General features: G+C 41.7%; 4 protein-coding genes across 4 annotated transcripts in view; all 4 read right to left on the bottom strand.

The window, feature by feature from the left end:
- Window positions 1–505, bottom strand: part of LOC311270963 (ras and Rab interactor 2-like) — a 37519-nt gene extending 37014 nt beyond the window's left edge. Inside the window, exon 1 of the mRNA XM_084376251.1 lies at window positions 296–505. Within this exon, the coding sequence (XP_084232377.1) occupies window positions 296–344 (49 nt within the window). The 5' untranslated portion in view covers window positions 345–505. The remainder of the gene's footprint in view (window positions 1–295) is intronic.
- Window positions 506–1560: 1055 nt separating this feature from the next.
- On the bottom strand, window positions 1561–6302 carry LOC311270178 (uncharacterized protein). Its single transcript, XM_084374923.1, has 4 exons — window positions 5901–6302; window positions 5029–5252; window positions 4758–4917; window positions 1561–4299 (listed from the first exon to the last, which is right to left on the bottom strand). Exons 1-4 carry the CDS (start codon window positions 6181–6183, stop codon window positions 4154–4156), a joined length of 813 nt encoding a protein of 270 aa, XP_084231049.1. The 5' UTR covers window positions 6184–6302; the 3' UTR covers window positions 1561–4153.
- Window positions 6303–7972: 1670 nt separating this feature from the next.
- On the bottom strand, window positions 7973–21595 carry ncapd3 (non-SMC condensin II complex, subunit D3). The gene is made up of 35 exons (XM_084375526.1): window positions 21462–21595; window positions 20633–20805; window positions 20316–20478; window positions 19657–19820; window positions 19155–19322; window positions 19017–19078; window positions 18844–18931; window positions 18562–18695; window positions 18081–18153; window positions 17826–17951; window positions 16624–16876; window positions 16389–16427; window positions 16199–16291; window positions 15955–16028; window positions 15539–15673; window positions 14841–15061; window positions 14414–14605; window positions 14218–14315; window positions 14031–14140; window positions 13527–13634; window positions 13289–13403; window positions 12649–12744; window positions 12285–12523; window positions 11933–12012; window positions 11546–11683; window positions 11223–11356; window positions 10775–10983; window positions 10553–10663; window positions 10061–10228; window positions 9816–9928; window positions 9541–9605; window positions 9250–9297; window positions 8856–8918; window positions 8699–8747; window positions 7973–8219 (listed from the first exon to the last, which is right to left on the bottom strand). The coding sequence occupies exons 1-35, from the start codon at window positions 21511–21513 to the stop codon at window positions 8150–8152; spliced, it is 4224 nt and encodes a 1407-aa protein (XP_084231652.1). The 5' UTR covers window positions 21514–21595; the 3' UTR covers window positions 7973–8149.
- A 705-nt stretch (window positions 21596–22300) lies between these two features.
- On the bottom strand, window positions 22301–24920 carry LOC311270524 (calcium homeostasis modulator protein 2-like). The gene is made up of 3 exons (XM_084375444.1): window positions 24764–24920; window positions 23889–24508; window positions 22301–23662 (listed from the first exon to the last, which is right to left on the bottom strand). Exons 2-3 carry the CDS (start codon window positions 24438–24440, stop codon window positions 23249–23251), a joined length of 966 nt encoding a protein of 321 aa, XP_084231570.1. The 5' UTR covers window positions 24441–24508; window positions 24764–24920; the 3' UTR covers window positions 22301–23248.
- Window positions 24921–26418: the final 1498 nt, after the last annotated feature.

Here is a 26418-nt window from a genome sequence, read left to right as displayed (position 1 = left end):
TTCCTGTGTAATTGATGCATTTGCTTTCATAAGGATGTTGGTTAAACATCGACGTCGCTCAACAGGTGATGACTCGCACAACACGTCCCGCAAGATTCCTCACGCATAATGTTTTGTGGTGATTGACGGTGTAACCGTCCAGTAGTAAATAATGTTTCAACGGCGGGGAGTCTCGCTTTCCCAAGAGAAGACAACTTTGAGTTTGGAAGTTAGCTACAGACGACAACAACAACGCGGTGTCACCAGTGCAAAATATCCACACAAAGGATAGCTAACTAACTTTAACAGTACTTACCTACTGCGGAGTGACTGTTACTCCAGTTTGGGAAAAGAAAACGTTGCATCTCGGACGATTTACTGGATGTGTAAATAGCATTATATCTCCATGTTGGGTAGCTTTCGTTGTTTTGAGTTGTGTCCGAGCATTTCTTATAGTTGGAGGTGACGAAAACAAGTGAGTAGAGTCCGTCCTGCGCCGGTCGCCTCCATGGTCCTGGATCCTTCTGAGCAGCTGCCTGCCTTTGTGTCAAGTACGTCATAAGAACACTGGACTTCCGTTTACTCTTTTCAAAATAAAATACATATCACTGTACAGTAGCGCACTCACTCTGAAGACATCAAAATTCCTGCTGTCTATTTCAAATATCTATTTTTCTCTTAATTTATTTCAAAGTAACCAGAGAAGCTCAGTCTGCGGGGTTAACCAATTCAATTATTCTTGCACTTAATTGACCAGACAACTTCAGTGATAGTAAAATCATTTGAGTGATGAAAATAATTGAGAAAAAAAGTTTTTTTCATCCCTCTATAAAACTTTCTATATATTTTTTTTCCCAAATCTCTGACAATAATGTCTAACTTCTCAACATTACCCTAGTCTAATGCCCTAATGGTGCCCTATGTGTGATGCAGTAGCGTTTCTTTAATGGAGACACCTTTTAAGTGTCAAATTCTATGCTTTTAATTTGAAGGTGAAACTGCACACTTCCAGAAAATGTCTATCTAACTGTCCGGCTTGCTGCCTCTGTCTCTTCCCCCATAGCACCGCAAAGGAGCAAAAACAACAACTCTGCATTAACTTTCGTATCACGTGTCTCCTGTGGGGAAAATGTTACAGGTCCCTCTACCAAGTGTGAGTGTATACCTCCAGTTCAGAGCAATAACAACACTGTGATGCACTTTTCAAAAATGACTCGAGCAGCTCTAAGAATAAGTCAAAGAACATTTTAAGGTCATTAGCACGACACAGCAACAAACTTAAATACATTACAGTTTTGTATAACTTAAATGAAAGGAGAATGTTTTTTATTAAGGGTGATGTCACAGGGATTGTTAATTTTAGAAGATTTAGAAGTACAGCCAAAGGCACATATAATGAACTTAACGCAGCACACCATCAGAAACATCAATGCAGCTGGCAGGAAGACCATAACTGGAATGTGGTTTTGAATTAAATGTCCTTTATTTTCCTTTTTACCCCTATTTTTATTTACATTTATTGGTCCTTATTACCTATATTAAGGAGGTTGTGTCTTCACCCCTGTCTGTTTGTTGGCTGGTTGGTTTGTTAGAAAAACTACTACAAAGATTTTCATGAAACTTGGATGAAGGATGGGTCTCGGCTCAGAATAGACCCCAGTAACTTTTGGTGTGGATCCAGATAAAGGGACAGATCCAGGAATTTTTTCGCACTTTCTTTAACATTGCAATATAGGGTGTTTCATTAATTTCTTGGGGGATAATGAATGGATCTTAATGAAAAGAAACAGGTTTATTTCAGTGGCTGGTATCTATGAGTAAGTACGATTTGACACGGATCTAAATAAGATTAAATCTAGAAAAGATTGAGCGGATTTAAAAAGTTTTCTTATATTGATTTATTGAAAGGGACTTTTGGGCCTTGGCAGAGGTATGCACTCTACAAGAAAAATTCATACAATGGAGGATGTAATTTCAACGGCACACCATATATCTTAAGGTCACAAAGGTAACCCTGTTTCTCAGATAACATACGTGAGGCATCTCACAAGGGGTACGTTCCTCGCGTAGTCCTCAGAAGCCCAATATCATTACACCAGCCACACTGGCTGGCAGTTGTGACAACTGCATCAAGAGGATGGACATCCTCTCCCTATAAAGAGGAGAAAATAATCTGGTGCTCAATGCGGACAAAACGAAGGAGATGATTATCGACTTCCGGAGGTCACAGCCCGAGCACGCTCTTCTCAGCATCAGTGGCCGCACAGTGGAGAGTGGAGAACATCAAGTTCCTCAGAGTGCAGATCTCACAGGACCTAAGCTGGAATAAAAACACCTCAGGGATTGCGAAACAGGCCCAGCAGAGACTGTACTTCCTGAGGAAGCTGAAACAAGCCTCTCTCCCCATCAGCATCCTCAGGATTTTCTATAGTGGTGTGGTGGAGAGCGTTCTGACATACTGTATCTCGACATGGTACTCCAGCTGCAGTATGTCAGACAAAAAAGCCCTGCAGAGAATTGTCAGAGGAGCTAAGAGGGTCATCGGAGTTTCCCTCCCATCTGTCCAAGAACTCTTCCTAAGCCGCTGCAGGAGCAGGACACTGAACATCATCAGGGACCCCTCCCATCCTCTCCACACATTCTTTGAACTGCTCCCATCAGGAAAACGGTTCCAGAGTCATTAAGGCTGAACAAACAGACTAATCGTCAGCTTCCTTCCACAAGCTGTTAGATTGCTAAACTGCTGATTTGGAGCACTTGCACTACTGCACTTCATGAGCCTTAGTCATAGTTTTAGTTTTAGATTATTTAGTTCTATTATGGTTATATATTGTGTGTTTATTGTGTTCGTGTTATGGGATCCTGGAGAAACGCTATCCCATTTTTGCTGCACTACTTTTGTAGGTACAGCTAAATGACAATAAAGCTTTGATTGATTGATTGATTGAAAACAGGGTGATGCATCATCATCAACTCTTTCAAAATAAGCACACCTCTTCCTCGCTTCATGCAAGGAGGGCAGTCTGGTGAGATACCTCGCTCATGTTATCAGAGAACAAGGGTTACACCTTTGTAACGTAAATTTCTCTTTCAAGCATTGGCTCGGTATAAAGGCCAGATTAGGCTGTAGCACCACACATGCGTCTCCTGTGGCAAACTGAAGACTGTCTGGTTGCACAGAAAATGCATGAACATTACTGACCTGCTTTGCAGATGCCAGTGCCAGCAAGTCTTAAGGGAAAACACTTTCAGATGCACCTGATCCAAAGGCTCAAAGTAAGGGTAGACAGTGCATCCAAAACAGTTGACAAATCCTACGATGGAGCAAGCTGGTTGGTTACTGGCTGCAGACGGCGGGCACCCTTCATTAAACGGCTGACGAGGGAATGTTGGCCCGCAGCCTTACCATCAAACCCACATGGAATGCTGCAATAGCAGCCAAGTACACCTTAACTTTGTAGACGGCTTTGACCTTATCCAGTAAGCCTTGCCGAAAACTGAGAATTAGACGCACTGAAAGGAAACCTCCTGTGACCTTGAACACCAGTCTTAAAACACACACCATTTACATTCATATAGTGACCTGTTGGAAGAGGCTCTAGCACCGAATGGTCGTAATGACTTCCCGGGGAGTCTAACTGCATTCAGGTTAAGCCTCGAGATTAAGCTAGAGGTTTTTGGGGGCCTATACAGATATTAGGACATTAACAAAAAACAAATAACAAAAAACACTATTAATATCAGCCGACACGCACACATTTTTTGCAATGATCCCTCAAATGTGTCACAAAGACGTGATGGAGGCAGGATATTTTACAATAACAATAACTTAATCATTAAACTTAGTTAACGAAGTGCACCAAGCATCTTTTTCTGAATCAGAAAAGAAAATCGGCACATATTGGACAACATATATGCCAATAACCAGTTATCTGTGACGTGGCCAAAGTCGACTGACAATACTATTATCAGTCGTGCTGTAGAAAAATACCAGAAATGTGCAGAGGTGACAAAAAAATAATTATATTGTTATCATAACAGCAATCTTTTCATGTACAGTGTGGTTATATTTACATGAGGATATATGTGCCAGAATGGAAACCGTAATGTTTAGATATCTTCGGAGAAACTAATCAGTGAGATAAATGTCAGTGTTAGCAGCTTTGGTTAAAACTCAGTCCTCAGAGTCCACAGGAGGTCTGCTGCAGCGACGGCCGGTCCCTCCCTGTCTGAACGGAGCGAACCGCAGCCACTTCTTCACCACGTCAGCATATTGGTGATGTGTGGCCTCCTTACCCACTGGTGTTCGTTTCAGAGCACCTAGGAGAAGACGCTGATTATTTTCTGTACAGCTCAGTGTTATTTAGCATCCTTATCAACTCTTAATAATCTGGACTGGGACCAAAATAACTTGTTCAGGATATATAGTATAAAAAGTACTGAGTAACCTATATGATAGATGCTAATCATGTATATAGTATAGTGCTATAGATTTTTTTTAAATAAAGCTGGTGGTATTCTTATTTTTTTGTCAACAAATCTAAAGAAAAGACCAACCCAACCGCCATATGTTATGTTAACAGGGGGAAATAGTTGGGGACTATTTTCTTTCTACTGAAGTACGCCCACCAGCCATATCACCGTGCAGGAGGAAGTTTTGAGTATACCCATGGACGAGAGGCTAGCTCACAAAGCTAGTTAGTTTTGTGTGTAATAAATGTGTATTTTTGATTTGGGAGTGAACTGTCCCTTTAATTAAATGTCGCATGCGTACTTACGGAAGAGGACCCCTTGGAGACGAGTGTTCCTGAAGCTTCTCTTCTGTCCGCGGCCCACCCAGTTCAGCTCAGAACCAACAGCGAATGAAAGAACGGCTTGCAAAAGACGTCTCACTGCATCATCGACTGTAGCTCCGCCCATCCGTGACAGGTAAGACACCTTGAATTTGAACAAGGTATGGACATTTGTTTCAATACTGTGTGCTGGGCACTGAGTACTAACACAGCAAGCAACTCAAGGTACTTGGAGCCCCACATCACTATTAACTACCATTTTCTTCTGTGTTCCTGTGTCCTCCAGGTGTTTCTCCGTCTCATCCAGCTGCTCAAGGGTCCTCAGGGGGAGATCCATATGCAGAGCCTCCACACCCTCTTCCTCGCAGCAGGTCTGACCCTGCAGTTGGGCCTGAATGTCTCTCAGCACTGCCCACTGCCTCTGCTGCTCCTCTTTGATCTCCACCAGGAGGGCAATGATCTTCCGCTGAGCAGCAGTATCTGTAGAGAATACGAGCGTGACAGAACGGGGTAAAGATTAGGGTTTGAGTTAAGTAAATAAACCTGGCTAGTGCTTGTGGTTAACTTGTGACATGTATCTGATCGATATGTCGTCTGCCAAATAGAATATTGATCCCATAATTAAATTTTATGCCATATAATAAAAGCAAAATCCAGACATTTGGTTTCACAGTTCTGTAGTTTTAATTATTGATATTAATATTTTTTTTTATCATTATCGGTCACAGCTAGAGACCAGCTGCATTATTACATTACATTTTTTTTTAAATATTAATTCAAAGAGTGAACAGAAGGTTGTTATATTATGTGCTTTTGAATATTTTGGTACATATATTCAGAATAATGCTGTTCAATTTTAAATTTTTCAATTTCCACATATTATTTAATAAATAACAATATAACAATAGGATAATTCAGAATAGTTCAAGGCATTTTCACAGTTAAAACACACTGTCATGTTAAATGTACAGAGAAAATAAAAATTGTATTTTGATCATTCAATTACAGTTCAATTAAGTTTTACTTTAACTCACTTATCCATCACCCTGACAGGCCATCTAAAGAAACTGGAAGTATTTCCAGGTGTTGCTGTAGAGTGTAGTAAACGGCTCGCAGCCAGCGGTCTACCTGTGGAGGTGGAGGATATAAACCTATCAGCGGCTCCGGAGCTGCAGGCGGAGGGAAGCGGCGGCTCCACGTCGAAGCTCACGCCCTCTCGCCGCGGCTCGTCTTTGAGCACTCCCTCTGACCGCCTGGAGACATGTTCAGCCAGACTGTGCATCTCATCTGACACAACAGACAGCCTCTGCTGGAGGGCTTCCAGAGCAATGTCTGCCATATGTTTGTTCACATAACCCTCCACTCGCTGCTGCATCGGCCAGTCGTGATTGTCTTCTTCAACAGGCTCCATTGAAGTTTTGTCTTTTCTTGCCCCGCGCTGTAAATAAACGAAACGTTCCCGATAACCTTCCTGAACCTTTTCTAAACGTTTGTTCGGTCACTCCGCAACCAGGCAGAAGCGGAAGTGGATATACACCAAGAAATGTCCAGCGCGTGATATCACGTTGTACAAACGTCATCGAAATGTTGAAAAAACATTGGGGGCGGCTACGGAACTACATTTCCCAGAGGCCTTAGCGGAGGGAAGGATGGAAGTGATTCGTCCACGGTAGATGTATCGTCCCATTATAAAATAGGTGTCAGAAAAACATGCACTGGGCCATGCATTCATACATTTTATTTCCTCTGTTTCCTCGAGATCTCGAGTTATTATCTCGAAATAACAACTGCCGTTTTCCCGATATAACGGGATAATTTTCTCGAGATAACAAAAACTTGTTTCCCAGAGATAACAATATCATTATTCGAGATCTTGAGAAAACAAAACAATAGTGTAGTATATTAAATCATTGCACGAAACATCATTCAGTGTAGCAATGTCAGAGGAGCAGGAGCATATCGATCACCGTGTCACATATCTTTTCAATCAAGGCCTAAAACAGGCTGAAATAGCATTATGCCTTGCTATTATAGATAATACACATTAGTGTGCGTAATCTAAAAAGACGGTTAGCAAGGCTTCAGCTATATCAGCGGCACAATCTAAGTGAGCCTGATGTCATCGTTAACTACATAGCTGACCAGCTACGAGGTCCCGGGCGTCTCCATAATCTCAGGCCTATCATATCACAGTCATTATCTCGAGATCTCGAGAAAATTATCCCGTTATCTCGGGAAAACGGCAGTTGTTATTTCAAGATACTAACTCAAGATCTCGAGAAAACAAATGAAACTAACTCGTTATCACGGGAAAACGGAGGAAGTAAAATGTAAGAATGCATGGCCCTTTTGGGCTTCTGTAGTTTTGGCAGCATATTTTCACTGAAATATTTACAGTATATACCGTAATTACTTTGTAGGTTCAGCAGATTATCAGTGGTTCTCTCCAACTTCAGTTTTGTTTTCCAGTAGGCAGCCAGAATTTACCACAGAAAAAATATAATTTATTTCTCATTTCTTCTAAAATGCACAACTGTTACTCTTATTTCAGTGGGGTTTTTTTCCCATTTCTGTTTTTGTGTGACTTGCTATGGGACAATTGCACACAATTACACTGGAAAACATGGCAGATCTGGCCTTCAGATCTTCACCATGTCCATGAAAGTTAATTCAACTGAAAAGAGTCATCACCTGCACTTGGCCTCATATTTGAAACTTGCAAGTCCCAGACCACATTAGTTTCCTCGGAGGGGAACCTTCCTAAGGATTCTGTGTCAGTGCTTCATGACTGCGAGAGCTCTAAGTTTAAAGTAGATTAAAAGGAATTTGGCTAAGTTGGAAATCACACAATTTGTGGCCTTTACTGTGAACAGTCCGAAGCACACTTGTGCACTAATCATGCTGTTTAATCAGCATCTTGATCGGCTACACCTGTCAGGGGAATGGATTATCTTAGCAAAGGAGAAGTGCTCTCTAACACTGATTTTAACAAATTGTCGCTCAAAATCATCTGAAAGAAATTATTCCTTTTTGTGCATTACAGTCTTAAATATTTTACTTGAACTTGTGGAAAATGGGACCTTAAACAAAAGTGTTTCATATATATTTTCATTGCGTTTAGGTACACGTATGTTACAGTATTAATAGTCATTTACCACCAAGGTAGGAAATTTACAAGAAAGCAGTTTTAACAACAGAAATCTGATGACCAAAAATCAAGGTCCCCTTTATTACCAAAAAATTTCAGACAAATAGTTACACAAGTATATCAAAGATAAAGTTGACAGAATATCAATCAACAGCATGTGGATGTAAATGAAGATGAAAGAAGCGGTAACAACAAAAAACAGAAACAAAGAAATGAAGCTGCATGTCAATTACACTTTCAATGGTTTTTTCTTCTGGCGGAGAGGAGACTGCACGTTCCACAGCCTCGGTCCAGGAGCTCTGAAACACAGAAGAGAGCCGAGTTATAGATCACACCTTCTCCACAGAAACATTTCTTAAACAGGGAATATAAAACAGAGTTCGCTGCAGTGTAGTACGAGACAAGCTTCGCCGTTCAAATTAAAATCAAAAGTCTAATCGATATATTTAAGGCTTGCAACAGAGAAAAAAAGAAAGGAGAAAAAAAAAGTAATTTAATAACATCAGTGCTGTGAGCAACAGAAACTAAATGACATACACCGCCCTTGTACAGTGTTGGAGGCAGAAATCTAAGAGAAAAATATCTCCAATTGGCTGAAAATAATCCAGAACGTGCATCTCTAATGTGCTCACTTCAGGGAGTTCTGGGTCTACCCCAGGGTCTCCTGCTCGTTGTACATGCACAGAAAACCTCCAAAGGACGGACCCCAGGTGGCATCTTAATCAGATGCCCAAATGAATTAAATTTGTGGAAGATATGACTAAAGTAACACACTTACTGCTGCTCATTTGGCCGCACATGAAGAACACTGGTCTCTCCGCCAAGACCTGTAAGAACACAATAGACAGATTAATCTAAACCTGTCGACCTCACAGGTTGATTTCTACAGAACAGGGACGCTGTCATACTTGAAACTTGAAACCAGATCAACTCACTTGTTCCTCGCTCACTGAAGATCGCGCTGAGTCCTTCATCAAAGGTTAAGTTGACGTTGACACCTGGATGACAGGGAGGACAGATGGACAGTTGGAGTTGGGGTGTGTTGGAGAGATAAAAATCCTTCTCAATCAGGTAACAGGACTAAAATGAAATGCACTGTACTGATGAGACAAAGATTGGGCGGACTGGACTGGAGGTCAGTTAAAGTTTATCAAGGAATGTAGTCGAGAAATAGTTTCAGCAGAGAACTCTCCCTAGCACTGCTAATGGTGGGGTGTTCAATTCCTTCTAGTAGCTTCTATATACACGTGTGGTGCTGAAATATTATATGGATGAAAGCATGTGTTTAAGACCAGGTGTGTGGTGTGGGACATGTTGCAGAGGTTATACCTGCTGGTGTGCTGAAGGCTCGGTCATTCACAGCTCCTTTGTGCATCACTGAAACAAAGTCACATAAGACAAACTGTCAGTCAGGATAGATTGCCGTCAGTCACTCTGTAAAATACTTCAATCATCATTACATTGAAAACTATGTGATTATTATAATCCGATTGGGAATGATATCAAATAATTCAATTACATCTTTAAACAAGTTTATATTGCGTCTGTAATTAAAAAAAATGTAGCACTGAGTACAGTCTTCCCATGCCAGAGTTTCCATAAACCTCCAGTGTGTCATACCTGTTCTTTCCAGAGCGATTGACTTAGACTGGACATGTTCCTCCCGCCTGGATCTGCGCACACGACTGATAAAAGATACACACGCATTTGTTATTTTTTTCCCCACACTGAAGCCATGTGCATGTAAATGTGTATTCATATTATACTGGATAAAAGGAAACCAGTGGAATCCTACGAAGTGGAAAAAACTGTTAAAAATGTTAATTACTAGGCATCCTGTGTTTAATTTATTAGTGAGTCCCTTGTGCTCAACAGCTGCTGTGATGGAGGCCTACCTGTCAGTGTTTGTCAGTCTGGCAGACAGGGGGTTTGGACGTGGCACCTGTGGTGTGGCAAAGCTATAGGGGAGGAGTGGCCTGATCCTGGCGGGAGAGCCCTGGACTGAACGCTGAGGAGAGAGAGCACAATCACGATGACTGTTTGGAACTCACAGACGCCGGCCTGCACTTGTATTAATGTAAGTGTAGATGCGCTCAATATCTTAACTATCAGTGTTGTTGCGAACGTGGTGTGTTCTGACCTCTGCAGTAGGAATCCTGCCGTCTCCTGTCAGGCTGCAGTTCTCCAACTGTTCCTCCATCTCTCTCTCCTTCTCAGCCGTCTTCAGAGCAAACTCCACCTCAGCCGCCAACTGCTCGTCTCCAGAGAAACACTCCTTCACCTCGTTACGGTAGTCTTGCATTGTCACCTGATAGGAACAACAGCATAATGTTATGTATGAAATATGTAACACACTAAAGTACTTCAGGGTTAGTTTAGGGTTTAGACATTTAAAGACTAAGACTATAATATAAAAACTGAATGTGGAAACACAAACATCAGTCAACCTGTCTTCTTGCTGCATTATAATTCTGCTCTTCGGGAAGTGGACTCAGTAACATCTAATACAATTCCATACATCAGTCTGGCAATAGAGACTCACTATGTATTTGAGTTAATCTCTGTAGATCTTTTTTTTCCTTCTTCCCCCTTGATTAATGAAATGAACATGCAGAGAGTGTGTACAACTCACCTGGAGGTAGGCCATTAGGTCTCTGAGGACAGGAGAGCGTTTTTGCTCGAGCAGGCTCTTCAGGCTGATGATGAGAGGCACCGTGTTCTCGATGAAGGCCTTTTTCTGAACCTGTGGGTCAGAGCAGGAGAGCTAAGAGGAGCGCCACACAAAATTACACAATATTGAACAGCTGGTATTTTCCAGTAGGAACCCTCAAGTAACTTGGCCAATATTTCTAACCTGTGACACCACCTTCTTCTGTGCTGCCTGTAGGACAGCCTTAGCCATGTTGGCCATGTTCTCCTCCTCTGGCTCCTCCCCTGCAGCGCCTCCTGCTCCTGCAGATATGGCCTGCAGCTTCATCTCCTTCAGACTCAAGATTTTGAAGGTCTCTGACAAAATCGCAGCACCATCTGCATCTAGAGGCAGTTCCTCATCTGCAAAGCATGCTGAGGTAAAAAAAGGTAAGAGGTTACAAGTGATTTTTTTTTTTTTTAATTCAGGTCAATACTGCTCCATTGGTGAAATACATTGGTCAGTCCACAGTCCAGAAATCACAAATAAAATATGTTAAGATGCTCAAAACACGCTTGAAAGAAGAATAACTAGGGTTTATTTGTAAAAACGAATCAGTGATTTTATGCATGAGTGATTTCTAGCTTTGATTTTACTCCGCGTACATGCTCACCTAAGATAGTCTGATTGATCTTGTTGGTGATGTTGAAGCGCTGCGTGTCTGTGAAGTGCTCCAACAGGAAGCGGTAGATCCGAAAACGCTTGTCATGGTGATGAGCTCCTTTCAGGGAAAACGAAACCTTTTCTCTGGACAGATTTTGAAAAAGATAAGTCCAGTGAACAAAAAACAAATGATAAACTTTACAAATAATCCTTGCATGATTTGTAACAGGATAAATAGTGTACTATTTCAGTTTATCAGTCTAGTTAAAGTATTATCTTTGAAATAATTGAAGAGAAATGAAGCCAGATGTGGGGTGCATGACAGCTTCCTACCTCTCACTTTGAGGGAACTTATTGTAGGACTTGTGTTTGTCGTAGGAATTAAAGTGGAAGATGCACTCGATGAAGTGCACGCTGAACATTTCTGGGTTCTTCTTCAGCAGCAGGTGGACCAGACAGTATTCACACAGACTGGGAAAGGAAACAGGCAGCACTTAGGTTTGATATTATGGTTGATTTGTCTAGGCGGTCAACGGGATTGGTCCAAGCTCCGTGTGTGTGTGCGTGATGTATGATCTTTGTCTTGGACATTACAATACTGACACAAAGATTAAGGACGTTGTTGATTTCCCAACACTGCCACAACTTTGGCACCTGTTACTGTAGAATCCATTATTATTTACGTAGTCATCATCTTTCTATCTATGCAGTGTGATTTACCTGGCAATGGCAGGAACTGGGTCGACCAACGCCAGCATGAAGCGGAAGAAGAGGGAGCCCTTCCATTTCACAAATTCCTCCTAGAAAAACAACAAGGGCGAGATAAACTTTAAAAACACACCCTTCTGAGGATGGAAACTGATAACATTTTATTGATACTACTGCCGGGATTGTTTCTGTTGTTATGTTATTAAGCATTGTGTACGGCGTTAATAGTTCCTTATTGCCCTTTAACTACAAACACTTATTACAAGGACCTTAATATATAGCGTTCCCTCTGTGTTCATACAACCCCATTTCTTTTTTATTAAACTACAATGAATAGTAACACACAACAAACAACAGTTCCCACCTGCAGCAGGTTGGTCAGCATGATCAGAGTCTGTTCCCTGATGACAGCTTCACTGTCTCGCAGACAGGTGGAGATGTTGGGTATGTAGTGATCCACGATGTTGGTGTATCGAACACACAGATCGCACATGATCACCACCACATTGTTGCGCACAGCAACCTCCGTGCCAACCTCCAGCTCCCTGGCAAACACCGGCAGGTACTTCTGGACTAGTTCCTCATGCTGCAGACACAGTTTACCTGAACCAGACAGAAGCCAATCAAGAGAAGACATGTCTGATGAAATGGCAGAAATGTATGGAGGTTGAGGCTATCATTTTGTGTCCCATTATGAGCAGACAAAAACTGGGAGAAGGACAGTTTACCTAAGGTGATGACTCCATGCGCTCTGACTTTGGTAGACAGAGAGTTTGTTTTGAACTGGGACAGAGGCAGCGAAGCCGGCAGCTCCTCCTGGTTTCCTGTCAGTGACCAACATAAAGAACAGATCAGCCATGTCAACCATAGTTTACTTGGTCTTTTTTGATACTACCAGCAGGAATAGCCCTTTGGTACAGTGTAATACATTCCTCCTAAGCAATACACTTTGTAATATCAGGTGCTTATTTAATCTCTATGTAGAAAATAATTATCGATTGAATAAATAAAAAAGGGGGCATTATTTTCAGTCTCTTGTCAAACTCGAACAGTCGTCTTTGCACAGAGGAGGTGGTCTACGACACTACCTATCACCCACCTACAGTGCAGTACTGAGTTCCCTCCCCAGACAGCTTAACAACCATTCACACCTGGGCTAACCTAGCCCTAGCAACCTACATGAAGGCCGGTTTGGTTGGTAAGGACAATCCCACACAGAGTTTAAAAACCTGCAGCTCCCCTCCAGTTAGTTAGAACTGAAGAAGCCTCTTGGATGAGAGTTGAAACGTCGTCAACAAACTGAAACACGTCCAGTTACGTACGATACAGCACTCAGAACTGTGTTTCTTAGATTTCCATCCTCCCTACCTGCTAGTTTGTCAGAATGTGTTGTAAGGACAGATTCCACCAGCAGCACTGTCCTTTTGCCAACCTTGGAAGGACAGTGAAGTGAAGCCACACCCAGAGTGTGGAGGTGTTTTACCTGGAAGAGAGAACATTTTCAGTCATATCATAAGCACAACTATACCGACCTGGATGGTCGTAACATGTTTGTAAAGAAGGTGTTGGGGTAAGAAGGAAAAGCCAGCGAAGGCTTAGTTCTCACCATCAGCTCCTCATTGAGGTTCTCGGCTCCCTTTTCACTCAGGATGATGCTGGTTAAATAAGCCTCGCAGATAGACACCAACTCACCACAGTGCTGGTTCAGAAAAGCCTGAACAAAACAAAAGAAATCCCGTATCACATGACAGAAACTACAAGTAGAAACTGGGGATGAGTTTTTAACTCTGATATAGAAGAGGGGTTGATGTGATGGACATCGTATTGGAAGAACCTGGGACTGTGACGATACCTACCAGCCTATCATGTGGTTGTTATGCTCGTAAAGCTCATGGATATAAAGAGGGAAGTCAGCATGCATGCATTCTACTTCTGCTCCTTGTCATTGTATTGTTTTGTTTGAACAGCAGAGGGCGCAATCATACTGCTCAAGAAGACAGACTCCTTCTCGTAACACCTGCCCTACTTTAACAATGATCTTTATTGTCTAAAATGACATCAGTGCACTGAAACTGCTGTAATACCATAAATGCAAGACAAGAAGTCCAACCTGAGTTTGTTTGACGTCTTCACTGCGGCCAAATTGAAGAAGAGTCTCCACAGCAGCAGAGATCACCTCCAGAGACAAAGTAAATCCCTTCAACCAACACATCAGATCATCTGGAGAGAGAGAGAGAGAGTGTTATGACAAACTCTTGGAGTGAATTTTCCCATCACCCCATTCCACAATCACTTACTAACTATCCTGTCCTTGGTATCTTCATTCAAATGTGCAGCGATGTCTCCCATCACAGACAGGATGTGACAGCAGGTTGTCACGGTCACATCCTTTGAACTGAGAACAAAAAATACATCGTACAGTGGATTCTCAGCTGAAAATAAATTATTAGCTCAGTGTAAATGTTGTGAATAATTATCGTGTATCCCTCTCACCTGATCATGCTGTCCCAAGCGTCCAGGATTTTGCCATAGGGCAGTTTGGGGGACGAAGCGACCACCTTGGAGAGCAGCAGCCAGGCCCCAGCAGCGTGATCCGCCTCAGTGTGTGAGATCAGGTTGGTGATGAATGATGGTGTAAACTTGTTCTGCTTGGACCAGATGGTGAAGGCCCTGCTGAAATATCGGCTGGAGACCCGGGACAAAAAACAGTATTAGCAACAGTAGTGAGGTGATTATGCTCCAAACAATAAAGACAATTAAGGTCAGTAAAAATATTTTAATAATGCCTAATATTTTGTGCCAATATCTAGCATTCATTATGTTTTGACCATGCAATCTAAATATAAAAATAAAAACATTCAGCATTTCACTGCTGTATGACCGTATTAATACAAACAGGACTTAATATATTTGGTCCAACCTGAGGTTCTGGCACTCGTGACATAGCAGGCCCAGCAGGTCCCAAGTCAGCCTCTGACTGGCATCTAGATGGCGGCTGGCAGAGTACTGTTTGACCTGGCTGAGCAGCACCTGGTCAAGAGCCTCCAGGGCTTTGTCCTGTACTGTGTTCTCAGAGTCCACCACGGCCGGCACTACACCCTGCAGCCACGCCCTCTGCACCATGTTGCACTCTGGTTTAGCCTGGTGATCAGAGAAAATGAAAGATAAACTTTTAGAAATGTTTATTAAAAAATGTCGTGTTTTGTCTCCAATGTAAAGATATTGAGTTTATTGTCGTAGAGGAGGAAAGAAACCAATAAATATTCACATTTAAGAAGCTTGATCAGAGAAATCAGACTTTTATTTTTCTATTGTCAAAATCAAAATGTGGCTATGTGCCATGTGCCAAGTTTTATGATAAAGTTCAAATGTGTGACAAATAGCATTATAATGAAGCACTATAGTGCTGCAGACATGCCCTAGTCTACAAATCTTGCTCTCCAGATGTCAGAAAACACATTTGTTTGGTACAGACCCAAACAAATGATAATTGCTACTAATCGTGAATTTTAAGGCAATTGTAATCTCTGTGAAAACACAGGCCATGTGATTTTTTTTTTTTTTTTTTACCATATCCTGCAACTCTAGTTGGTGATTAATGTAATAGTTAACACTCACAGCGAGCAGCTCTCCCAAACATTGCAGGGCCTTCTTCTTCACAGACACAGCTGAGTCTCTGCAGCGCTCTGATAGCGTGGACAAGTTCTCCCAGCTCATGGGGATCACAGCATGTTTCAGGAGACCAACCAGGGCCTGTGGAGGGACAGCAGAGGATGAAGGTTAAAAGTCATCTGTTTACAACAAAGCCAGGGTAAAAAATATAGACAGTCGTGGTCAAAAGTTTACATACACTTAAAGTTAATTTTTTTCCCGTAACTTCACAATTCAAAATATGATGATAAGCTGTAATCATAAGCCGAAGGGGAAACTTTTGATCATGACTGTATACAGTACTAATGACTGATGAGTTATTGTGGTGTTCCTTATTTGGATTTGAAACATGAAGCTGTCTGGTAAAACTCAGTTCCTGATACCTGAAGAGCCGATTTCCTCACGTTCGTCTTCGAGTCCTCTACACGCCGCAGGAGAAGAGCCAGATTCTCTTTTGCTGCATCGAAAATATATAATAATTCAAATCAATCTCAGACTTTGACTAAATAAATATTTACACAAAAGTACACATGTGTAAACAGTACACCTGTTTCCAAAATTGCTGCGCAGTACCCAGTGCATGTAATACAAATATTTGAGTGACATGCTGAAATTAGTTTGCCTCACCGTCACAGACGGAGCCATCTGTGGTGCTGATCTCCACAGTCCTGAACGGCAGAGTGCGGTAGGTTTTCTGGGTCTGCTGAGCGCTAACACTTCCTGAAGGACAAAGTCACATCCAAAACACCAACAGTTCAGACAACATGTACTGTAGCGAAACAGGCCTTCACTACATTAAGAAAAAGAGTATGCATACCTTCTGTGATTTCACCTTCCAGCACTGTGTGGGTTTCAGCTGAACAAAGAGAGGAAACAGATTACATTCATACATTTCCCCCTTAGACTGTACAATAATGCCAGCAGTTATGTGATTTCCCCCCCTCATTTGTTTTCACACATCAGCTCTACAAAGTGTATTGTCCACTGAAGTTTATCCAAATTCCTCACATCTACGTTAACTTTACAGGAAAAACGGCTATTTTTGAACTCACTGGAAGCGAAGAGGTTGTGGACGGCCCGGGTGACGTTGAAAGAAGGCAGCTCCAGACACTGTGCCAGGCAGGTGAGGGCGTGGCCTTGGACAGTGGGGGAGTTGTCCATCCTCCGAGCAAACAGCAGGCTCTGGATCAGGAACTTGTGTGGTAGGAAGCAAGCGAGCTCAGGGTCCTGACACTCCTCCGGCTGCCTCTCCGGCTGCTCAAGCAGAACCATCACCACATCTATGGAGAACAGCCGGTGCACCATCTACAGAAGCCAGAACAACAGACTGTACATATGGGGAATCCACTGATAGGAGATAATGAAGCCTGACACATTTGCTTTCTGTAGGGATTAAACAATGAAACTTTGATCCTCCATATGTACTAAAAGGCCTAACATTTATCTTTTATTTTGAGCTATATCCATTAAAGGATCTGTTTAGTTGTCAGACTGCGAACGCCATCAGAACATCATACCCCTGTCCTGCGCTGCCAGGTGGAATTAACAGCAGAATACTACCGCCTTGAAAAGGCAGTGTCAATGGGACCAGAGCCACCTTCCTGTCAACACTTATTCTCTTATTGTTGTAAATGTGGCAGCTAAAGCCATTTGAATAAAGTTTGATGTACTTGGAAGATATTTGGGTTCTATCCACATGGCTGAATGCATTAATCGCAGGCCCATTTGATAAAAGTGTCAACAAAGTAAGATTGAAGTTACTAGAACAGTTCAGAAGTTCAGAAAATATCTATACTAAAATATATAAATATAGACAATATACAGTATATATAATAATGTTATCCAAAATCTAAGACGATAAATGGTCTCCTATGTGGATAATGATATAATATTGTTATCTGGACCAGCCATATTTCAAGGTCAGCAGAAAATATATCTTCAGCAACCGAGCATCAGATTGTATTTAGCAACACCCAAAATCTTTTTACTCTGCACCCTTGATAGTAATGTGTGAAAGGTTCATTAACTATCCTGCAGTGTATCTTAAAAACAGTGGGTTAAAATCCAAACTGTTAAAATCAGTTGCTCAAACTCACTTACGTATTATTGTTGCAAACATATTATTACATGTTTGCATTCTGGATTTAGAAAGAAGTCGTGCTGAACAGCATGTGCAAAAACCTGCAATCATCACATAATGTCTGAATCATGACATTTCACACAAATTAAAGAGTTAACACGTGTGATGCATTACCTTTGAGCTTCTGGAGAAGTTAGACAGCCACTTGATGAAGCTGGCATAGTCCTGACTTTCCATCTGAGACGTCAACATAGCCACAGCCTGGGCTCCATGGCTTCGATACTCACTCTTCTCCACCATCTAAACATCCACAGAGGAACAATATATCACATACAGTTGACATCAACTGTCTGAACTTTACTAATACAGTAGTCATTTTTATCTTATCTAGGAAGTGCATCACTGCTGAGTGTATGCTGGAAGATTTACCTGGAAGCAGATATGCTGCAGGAGGATCTGCAGGAAAGGAAGCGCCATCTCCTTCAGCTCATTCACAAGATGACTGTAATCATAAACACACAAACCAGGTACAATGTTATATGTGGTTCATAACAAGTTAAACAGCATGAAATATCTTGACTCTCCATCCACCAACAAAAATAAAGGAACAATTAGAAGATGGAGTTGCTTTGTGTCAGCATTTATTTTACGCATCATGCTTATAGCAGTTGTATGTGAGTGAACCAATTAATCAAGACAGAGGGGAATGACACATTCATTGCACATCAAGCATCTCATACTGAATTTTGTGGGATACACTGAGCAGAAATTTTAATTCACTGCAGTTGGTAGAGATGAAGTCCAGTACATCATTTAAAAAACTGTTAAAAAAAAAAATGTTAGCCTCCTCACTTGGTTAAAATTATACTGAACATTTGGATTAATATGCAATCAACAGACAGCTGTTTACCAAACAAAATGGACGGCCTGGTCGCGGGTGGACAGGATGGCCTGGCTGGTTACAAGGAGGGAGGGCTTCCCTCTGTTGCCTTTATTCATCATCAGGATCACGTAGAGAAGCTGGTGGAAAACCCTACGCAGAGACTGGACAATAGACATCAGTTTTATTAGAAATATCTGTTAATGGCAAGCTATGTCGGTATGATCATTAAGCAGTGTGCACTGGGCTGGTCCAGTGATTCTCCAACTGATTCTCAGATAATCAAGAGCCATGAGGGCCAATGGATCTTACTTCTTTCTGGTCTCCATGTTTTGGTGAGCAGAGCAGCTGCAGGCCGTAGAAAGCCATCTCAGGAACACTCCTCAGCTTGGCGATATCTCTGTGAAGAAATAAAAGAACTGTCGGCTCGATCATGTCCTTGATACATTCTTCAACAAGACAGAGAGAGAAATAAGAAAACTCACCGCGGAGCAGCAAAGCTTAGCTCTCCAGTGACCGGCTCAAAGTACAGCAGCTTACTGAAGATCTGCAGAGAAGAAAACAAACAGGTAAACATGAGGACAGTGCAGTATGGTATAAAGTGGGGGGTAATCATTAGTTACCTGCATGCAGTTGCTGGTGCTCTGTGCTCTGTCTTTGAGTTGAAATGTCTCCAGGAGTCTGAGGAGGCTTTGGACCAAGAGAACCACAGCATCTCTGATCTTCATCAAGTCCTGGCCAGAGAAATGAAGCTCCTCCTCCTCCTCTTCCTCTGCCTCATCCACTTCCATCTGAGGATAACAGCAACAGTTATGATCATTTCCACACTCCCTCTAGACTATTTATTCCACGTTTGTTATTTAAATAATACATCATTCTGTACTGCAGTTGCAATGATCAGTCAATTAATTGATTAGTCGATTGAAAGAAAACTTTCCTAAAAAGATTTGAAAATTCATCCATGCAGACATTTTTCAGACATTTCACAATGCGCTGAACCAACCAAACTTCTAGACGTAATACTTAATGTAAAGTCACTGTATGACAGTCTGTATAACACATTATCTACCATCATATCTTATAATGGTCCTGTAGGTTTTAGTGATTTTGAGTACGTGGCCATACCTCAGTGTCTTTCCGCTGTGGTTTGGAGCGTTTTCCCTCTGTCTGGGAACTCTTCAGGCCGTCCTTCTTGCGCTTCTTTCCAGAGTCCTGAGGCCAACAGTGAGAGGTCAAGTCTGCACACGTGTCCAATAAAACCTCATGGAAGACCTTATTGGCGATACTCCCTGAAAGCAAGGAACAAACGTACAAAGTCAGCTTAAAAGCTAGGTGCACACTTTAACCGATATGGCTTTTTTGGGGCTGATACCGATCATTAGAAATCAAGGAGACCGATAACTGATATATACTGTAGGACCAATATTCATTTGCAGTAAAAAAATTAAACTCTTTGTATCAAAACTTCAAACAACCAGTGATGGAATAAACCTAAATACAAATTACTCGAGTACTGTTATAAAGTACAATTTTGAGGTACTTTACTTGAGTATTTCCATTTTCTGGTACTTTATTTTACACATTCAGTCACTAGTTACTTTACATATTCAAATTATTCAATGTTTACAGGCCAATAATTGTGACGGCTATACAGCTATACAGTCTCTACTCACTGTTTCAATAATCCCCAGAAGAAGAAAATAATTAAAACCTTACTGCTATGTGGCTGCACTGAAGCAATATGCCGGGCTTTTTAGATGTATATTTCTCCCTGATTTTCTCACCTGGGATTCCCAGGAGCAGCAGGTAGATCGAGGCAGCGTGCAGACCGCTCACTCTCTGCTGGACGTTGGCCGCTTTGGCTTTTCCTGCCAAGATGAAGAAGGACAGCACAGCCACCAGAGACTTGACTGACACCCCATTCACCCCCAGAGTCGCCCAGATGCTCTGCAGTTCAACATGGGATCAGACAGGAAAGGAGATACCGAGCAGATTAATGTTCTGCATCATAATCAAAGCACACAGGCAAGTTTTTTTTACTAATTACCCAAAATTCAGAGAGCCAATACTTTCATTTGTCCTTGCGTTAGATCAGTTTTACCTGTGTAGCTCCATCTTTGCCTGCAGACTTTTGATGGTCAGCAGCGTGGGCCAGTAAACACTGGTACAGAGCTCTGAAGGCCTTGTCTCCACTGACTGCAAGTTCTTCCTCTGTGGTGTCATCCAGCGGTTTTCTCTCTGTGAACTCGAGGTCCCACACTTCGTCCACCCAGGCTGAAAATTAAAGAAAAGTTATCACAATACTTTAAGTGCCACAATACCATTTGTAGTAAGGATGTTTTCATTTAACCAACAATATGCCAACTGTTTGTTTCTGCCTTTTAAACTGAACTACTCAAGCTGCTAACACCATCATTATGTATACATCCTATTCTGCACACATCCCATTAAAGCGACAAGCCTCATAAATAAATTGATCAGTAACGTTATTTGCAGAATATTTCACCAAATTCCCTTGTAAAACTTGTCAATTCTACGATGCCTCGAATAGCTTCAACATAGTACTTTTCACCTTTTGGCGTAACGTTAACTACTGACCCTTTACTGAATAAGGCAAAGCTGCAGTGAGTGTTGACAGCTGACACCGATTCCCAACGATTCACGGATACAGTCTGAGATTTCATTGTAAACATTTTTTGCTTTCAAACAAGGCGGCATCGGCAAATTTGCAAGATTTGTGAATGAGATGTGACTGTGTTATTCCTGTAACTACATGAGGACAGGGCGGAAAATAGCTAAAGTCAAGTTAGCTAACTTTAGAGTTACTTGATTTTAGGTCAGGGTGGCGTAAAATATCCGAATTTATTCCACCCTTCAATCAATAAAATAGAAAACATCGTGCACATCGTAGAAGAAACACACAACTTTACCTTCTGGGATTTCTTTTAACTTCAGAAAGCGCAGCGCAGATATCAAATCCATCTTGTTTATGTTTTGAATCAGCCCGCCCGAAACGACAGCCTTTTGCACATGCGCAGAGAAAGATTTCTTCTTCTCTTATTTAATGGCGGCTCTCAAACCAACGTGTAGAGGTGCATGGCGCCACCTACTGTCCGGAGTGTGTAGCCTCAGAGAAACATTTCTTCATCACTGATTTATTTTGTCGTATATCTCTTTCAGCTTTCTTGACCGCCTTCTTGTGATCTGGAGTATGAGCAGTAGTACAATACAACCATGAATATGACTGCCTCCAATATAATAATAGCCTACTAAATAAATCAATTAAATAATAAAAATAACACAAGATGAAGTGTCCTATACGTGTGAGGCAGATTAACTCAAAATACAATTTAATTAATTTGTACGATTAATGTGTTGCAAATATTAAAAATAAACAATCTGTGGCTAAATGCTTCAAAAACAAGAAGAGATACAAAATTCCCAAATCCATACTCAATATCACCCTTACAAAATGTGAAACTAGGCTACTACATTCAATTCTGAACTTTAAGCAAAGGCTTTCATCATATGGATGCATGCATGTTTGTGCCATTTAGCAGAGTATATAGTGACCCTGAGCGCTTGCTGCTCTGCAACTGAAGAAAACACATGCAAAGAGACAAAACACAAGGAGATTAAGAAAACATCTTCATTAATTTGAGAACACGTGCAGCATTCGGAAAACATTTAGCATTTAGAGAACACTGCAAATACACTACAGAGACATATCCAAACACACAAATCAATGCAACTTGCACTTGATGGAATTTTAATTTTAAGTTCTATATTTTGGATCACACTGGAAGTGAAAAAGGAGGTACATTTGGTAATTATTAATAAAGAATATGTAAGTGACAAAGACAACAGATGTATATACAAGTATGAAAGTGGGATATTTCTATGACATCCCGAGAACTCCTTTACAATCCTTGTAGAGGGATTCTGTGTAAAACATCAATATTACAGAGTAGTTTATAGTCAAGACAAAGACAGTTCAAAGACTTTTGTTAATATATGCTTATTCTGAATCTGATACCAGCAACACGATTTATCCAAATTGAGAGAAACAAAAGACTGGTGTCATGTTCCAAAAACACCTTTCACAGGTAAACATGTTCATGACAGGTGATTGTCACGTGATTGGGTATGAAAAGAGGCATCCTCGAAAGGCTCCATTGTTCACAAGCGAGGATGTGGTGAGGTTCACCCCTTTGTCAAACAAATGATGTAATAAAGAATATTACAGTGATCTAGTGACACAAGATGGGCTCAGGAATACTTATGAAAACCATGCAAATTATTGCATTTTGTTTTTATTAATGTTTTATACAGCGTCCCAACTTTGTTTTTTGTTTTTTTAATTGGGGTTGTAAACACTTGGTTAACCTCTTGAACGTAGATTTTCTCTTTAAAAATCTTAAGGCAACATTATATAAGTACTTGACCTTAAAATAACAGCTTCAAAATAATTTGAATGTTACAGTGACTTGTAATCGAGTGCCGTAGTAATGAGTCCTAAAAACCTGCAAAGAAGTTAACAGTTTTGCACTTTCGGTTCCCTCGTCCCAGCTTCACATCAACGGAGTTCCCAGGAAGAGATTATGACTGGGAACTTCAGGAATGTGAAGCTTGACCATGTACTTTCCACAGGGGTTATACTCTGCAACCCCTTGTCTGTTCTCAGGGTAGATAACGACCATCTTCCAGAAGACTACCATCAGTAGATCATGTCCATCTCCTTTTCCATTGCCTCCTCATTGTGCTCTTGGTTGTATGTGGCCCACTTGTTGAGCCTGCTGTACAGCGGCAGGTCATTCTTCTCCCTGTAGAGGTAGACACCGGTCACTCTGTTCCAGTTAGTGCTGCAGATAGGAGTAGCAGTCTCATACTCAGCCGCCTGCTCCTTCTCTTCCTTGTCCAGTGCCACAAAGCCAAAGAAGCTCTTAATGTTCTCTGCAGCCAGGAGGCGGGCGTGGACAGCTGCCGTGCGCTCGAAGAGGCTCTTTTCACTAGAGCGGTACTCAGACCAGTAGTCCTCCTGCAGGTAGCCAAGAGGAGAAGAGCAGCGCTTCATGCACAGCATCAGGAACACTGCCAGAGATGTTCCTGCCACCAGCAGCCAGCCTATCAACTGGAGAGATGGACAAAGGTGAAGTCAACATGTCCAGGTGTTGTTGTTTGCATATGAATATCTTGGTCTGCTCTACCCATCTTTATATCTATCAATTAAAAATGCCATAAACAATATTGTACAAGCAAAGTCCTCAAACAACTATTTTACATTTCCTATTTGGGCGGAGCTATAATGAATAAACAACACCAATGTGACAAAAACAAAACATAAAGTTCTCCAGTACCTGAGATTCATATTTCAGTTGCCGTTCAATTTCAGGCCAGAAGCCTTGCAGCTCTGTTGGTACACCTTCTTTGCACGGGAATTTCGCCATGACCTCTGACCCCTGATCATGGGGGAAGCCGACCAGTGCACTCGAGTTAACAAACTCACTGAAGGCACATGTGTACGCCTGGCCCTGCAGCAGAGAGATAACCACCCAGGTTAAAGGAGCTACCACAGCTCGACCTATGATGGTTCCATGCAGCGCAAAGGCTGCGGCTGCTGACAGCTTCCTGCAATTTCTGAGCCGGCACTCGGACACAAGGTCCCATGTGTTCTTGTTCATCATTATTCCTACCAGGAAAAATGCCAGTGCTGGAACACCAATGGCAGCCAGGCCATAGCGGTAGTTCCTCCCAGAGGAACATGGACAGTGAAAGGCAAAAACATTGTACGCAGTCTGGCCAGCCACTGTTCCCAGAGCGATCAGACCGTTAAAGATCATCACATCTTTACTTTTGAAGAAGAGGGACACAAACTTAAAGTTCTCCGTGACGAGTGCAGCAGCAGCCATGTTGAGGTGTTTTGTCTTCACTGAGAATAACTGAACTGAAGTGCTGTGGGTCTGGTTACGCTGTCAGGCTGCAGGAGGAAGGAGAGAGAAATACATGAGAAACTTCAAACAAACACACTGCTCTGATTGTTAGTATGAACACATGTAATGAATAGATTCAGTTTATTTACAGGAAATATGTGTTGCACTTAATTCATACTTGCAATCAATGGAGAGAGGAAACGGAAGAGTGTCAAAAACATTTTTACTTTTGTGTTTTAAATAAGATCCACCCTTTCATTGAAAACAAATGTTCGCCAAAGAATGAAGCTATTCAAACTCACGCTCTGCCAGTGTCCTGAGGCGGGACATGTGACTCAGCCCGTATAATCCATTAAAAACACACGACGTACAGCATCTCAGGAAAAAACTGTGAAAATATGTCGAACTTCAACACGTTATACATGCAAGACTGAAGAGAGAGGTCCCTCTTTTTGCGTGTGTCTGTGTTAGCAGCCGGGGCACTAGTGATGACTCACAGCCAGGAACTGCCCTCTAGTTTCCTCCCGCGTGGAAAGAAGATCTGTAAGTGAAAACACGTGTTGCAGACCACAGAGCAGAGCTTTTGACAAAGCGGGGCAGTCCCTGAACTGAGAGTCTGTATGAATCATACATCAGAAACATGAATCAAAGTTAAAGACAAATACTCAGTATGCTGCTAAAAATTGAGTTTGAGGATAGTGATTGATGCAGATTGAGTTTAAATCAGAATTCTAATAACAGTTTTGAAACAAATTTTCTTTAAAGGTGCAGTTTATGATTTTGTAAAAATACAGTTGATTGAGTCTCGTTTTCAATACACTCAGATTACAACACGCACAGAGGAAGCGTAACTTTATGGGGCCAGAGTTTGAGGGGGCTCAAAGACTGACATAGGCCTACAGTATGGAGGTGATTTACAGCGGCTCTGACCAGGACTATGACTATGGGGACGACAAACACCCGGCGGGCGGAGATTAAGGAGATGTGCAGCGGACACGGAATGAGTGTGTGTAGAGCTGAAATATTTTCACATTTCACTCTGCCTTCAGAAGATTTTAATGTTCTTAAAAGACTCAACTACAGAGTATCTTCACTGCCTTGACAGTCAGTTTTGTTAACTATCGGACGCGCAGCATGCAGATCTGATGAAGTTGCTGAATTCTCACCAGTCTCATTTTTTTCAGATAAACCCTCACACACCAACCTGACTGAGCACGTTATAGATGTAGGGGATGATAAAGCTATTAAACAACATTCCTACCGGCTGGTCATACTCAAGGAAAACATCATTTAAAGGAAGCAGAGTCCATGTTAGAACACGGGATAGCAAAACCGGCGTGCCTCACCATGTCTGTTTGCTGATCGGGCTGGTGGGTTGGATAGATTTTGCTCAGATTTCAGATCGTTGAGCTCATGAGAGTGGAGATTGTGTGTTGACTGTTATGAGATGCAGTTAAACAAAATAAAGGGAAGCAAAAGCTGCAGGATAACCAAATGGGGAAGGAGAGAGAGAGCAAAACAGAAACAGGCACTGATAAAAACCCCATGATTTACAGAAAATATAACCACAGGGGCACGGGATGAAGCATCTGCCACAATATTATCTTTTGCCCTTGATATGTATAATATCCAACCCAAGGGGGAAGCGCCACTAAAGATTAGCAGGGAAAACTCCCCAGGGTGACACTAACCTGCTCCTCAGACCACGACAGATAATCCCCCAACAAGAGAACAAATCTTTCTTCCAAATAGCGCTTCTCCAAAAATATGAGAACCTACAAACAAACTCTGCATCAGGAATAAATAATTTATTATCAGGAATAAATATTTGTTTAATGTCAAATTATACAAATTCAGTAAACATTAACTAGAAGGCTACCTCTCTGGGGGGGGAAAGACACCAGACTCCCTTACAAAACGCTCAATTTTAAGACTTGTTCATTAGAAGGAACTGTAT

This window comes from Pagrus pagrus (genome assembly GCF_965226575.1).
Source record: "Pagrus pagrus genome assembly, chromosome: 15".
NCBI classification, from domain to species: domain Eukaryota; kingdom Metazoa; phylum Chordata; class Actinopteri; order Spariformes; family Sparidae; genus Pagrus; species Pagrus pagrus.
This window is presented reverse-complemented; position numbering and strand designations above follow the sequence as displayed.

Excerpts from the sequence above, each read along its gene's own strand:
- ncapd3 (XM_084375526.1), bottom strand. The coding sequence starts at position 21,513 with ATGGATTTGATATCTGCGCTGCGCTTTCTGAAGTTAAAAGAAATCCCA. Across the intron at positions 16,292-16,388 it reads GGAAGGTGAAATCACAGAAG|GAAGTGTTAGCGCTCAGCAG; the intron begins GTATGCATACTC and ends TTTGTCCTTCAG. Across the intron at positions 8,919-9,249 it reads AGCCTTCAGCACACCAGCAG|GTGTCAACGTCAACTTAACC; the intron begins GTATAACCTCTG and ends CCTGTCATCCAG.
- LOC311270178 (XM_084374923.1), bottom strand. The coding sequence starts at position 6,183 with ATGGAGCCTGTTGAAGAAGACAATCACGACTGGCCGATGCAGCAGCGA. Across the intron at positions 5,253-5,900 it reads TATATCCTCCACCTCCACAG|ATACTGCTGCTCAGCGGAAG; the intron begins GTAGACCGCTGG and ends TATTCTCTACAG. Across the intron at positions 4,300-4,757 it reads TCTCCAAGGGGTCCTCTTCC|GTGCTCTGAAACGAACACCA; the intron begins GTAAGTACGCAT and ends GTCTTCTCCTAG.
- LOC311270524 (XM_084375444.1), bottom strand. The coding sequence starts at position 24,440 with ATGGCTGCTGCTGCACTCGTCACGGAGAACTTTAAGTTTGTGTCCCTC. Across the intron at positions 23,663-23,888 it reads AACTGAAATATGAATCTCAG|TTGATAGGCTGGCTGCTGGT; the intron begins GTACTGGAGAAC and ends CCATCTCTCCAG.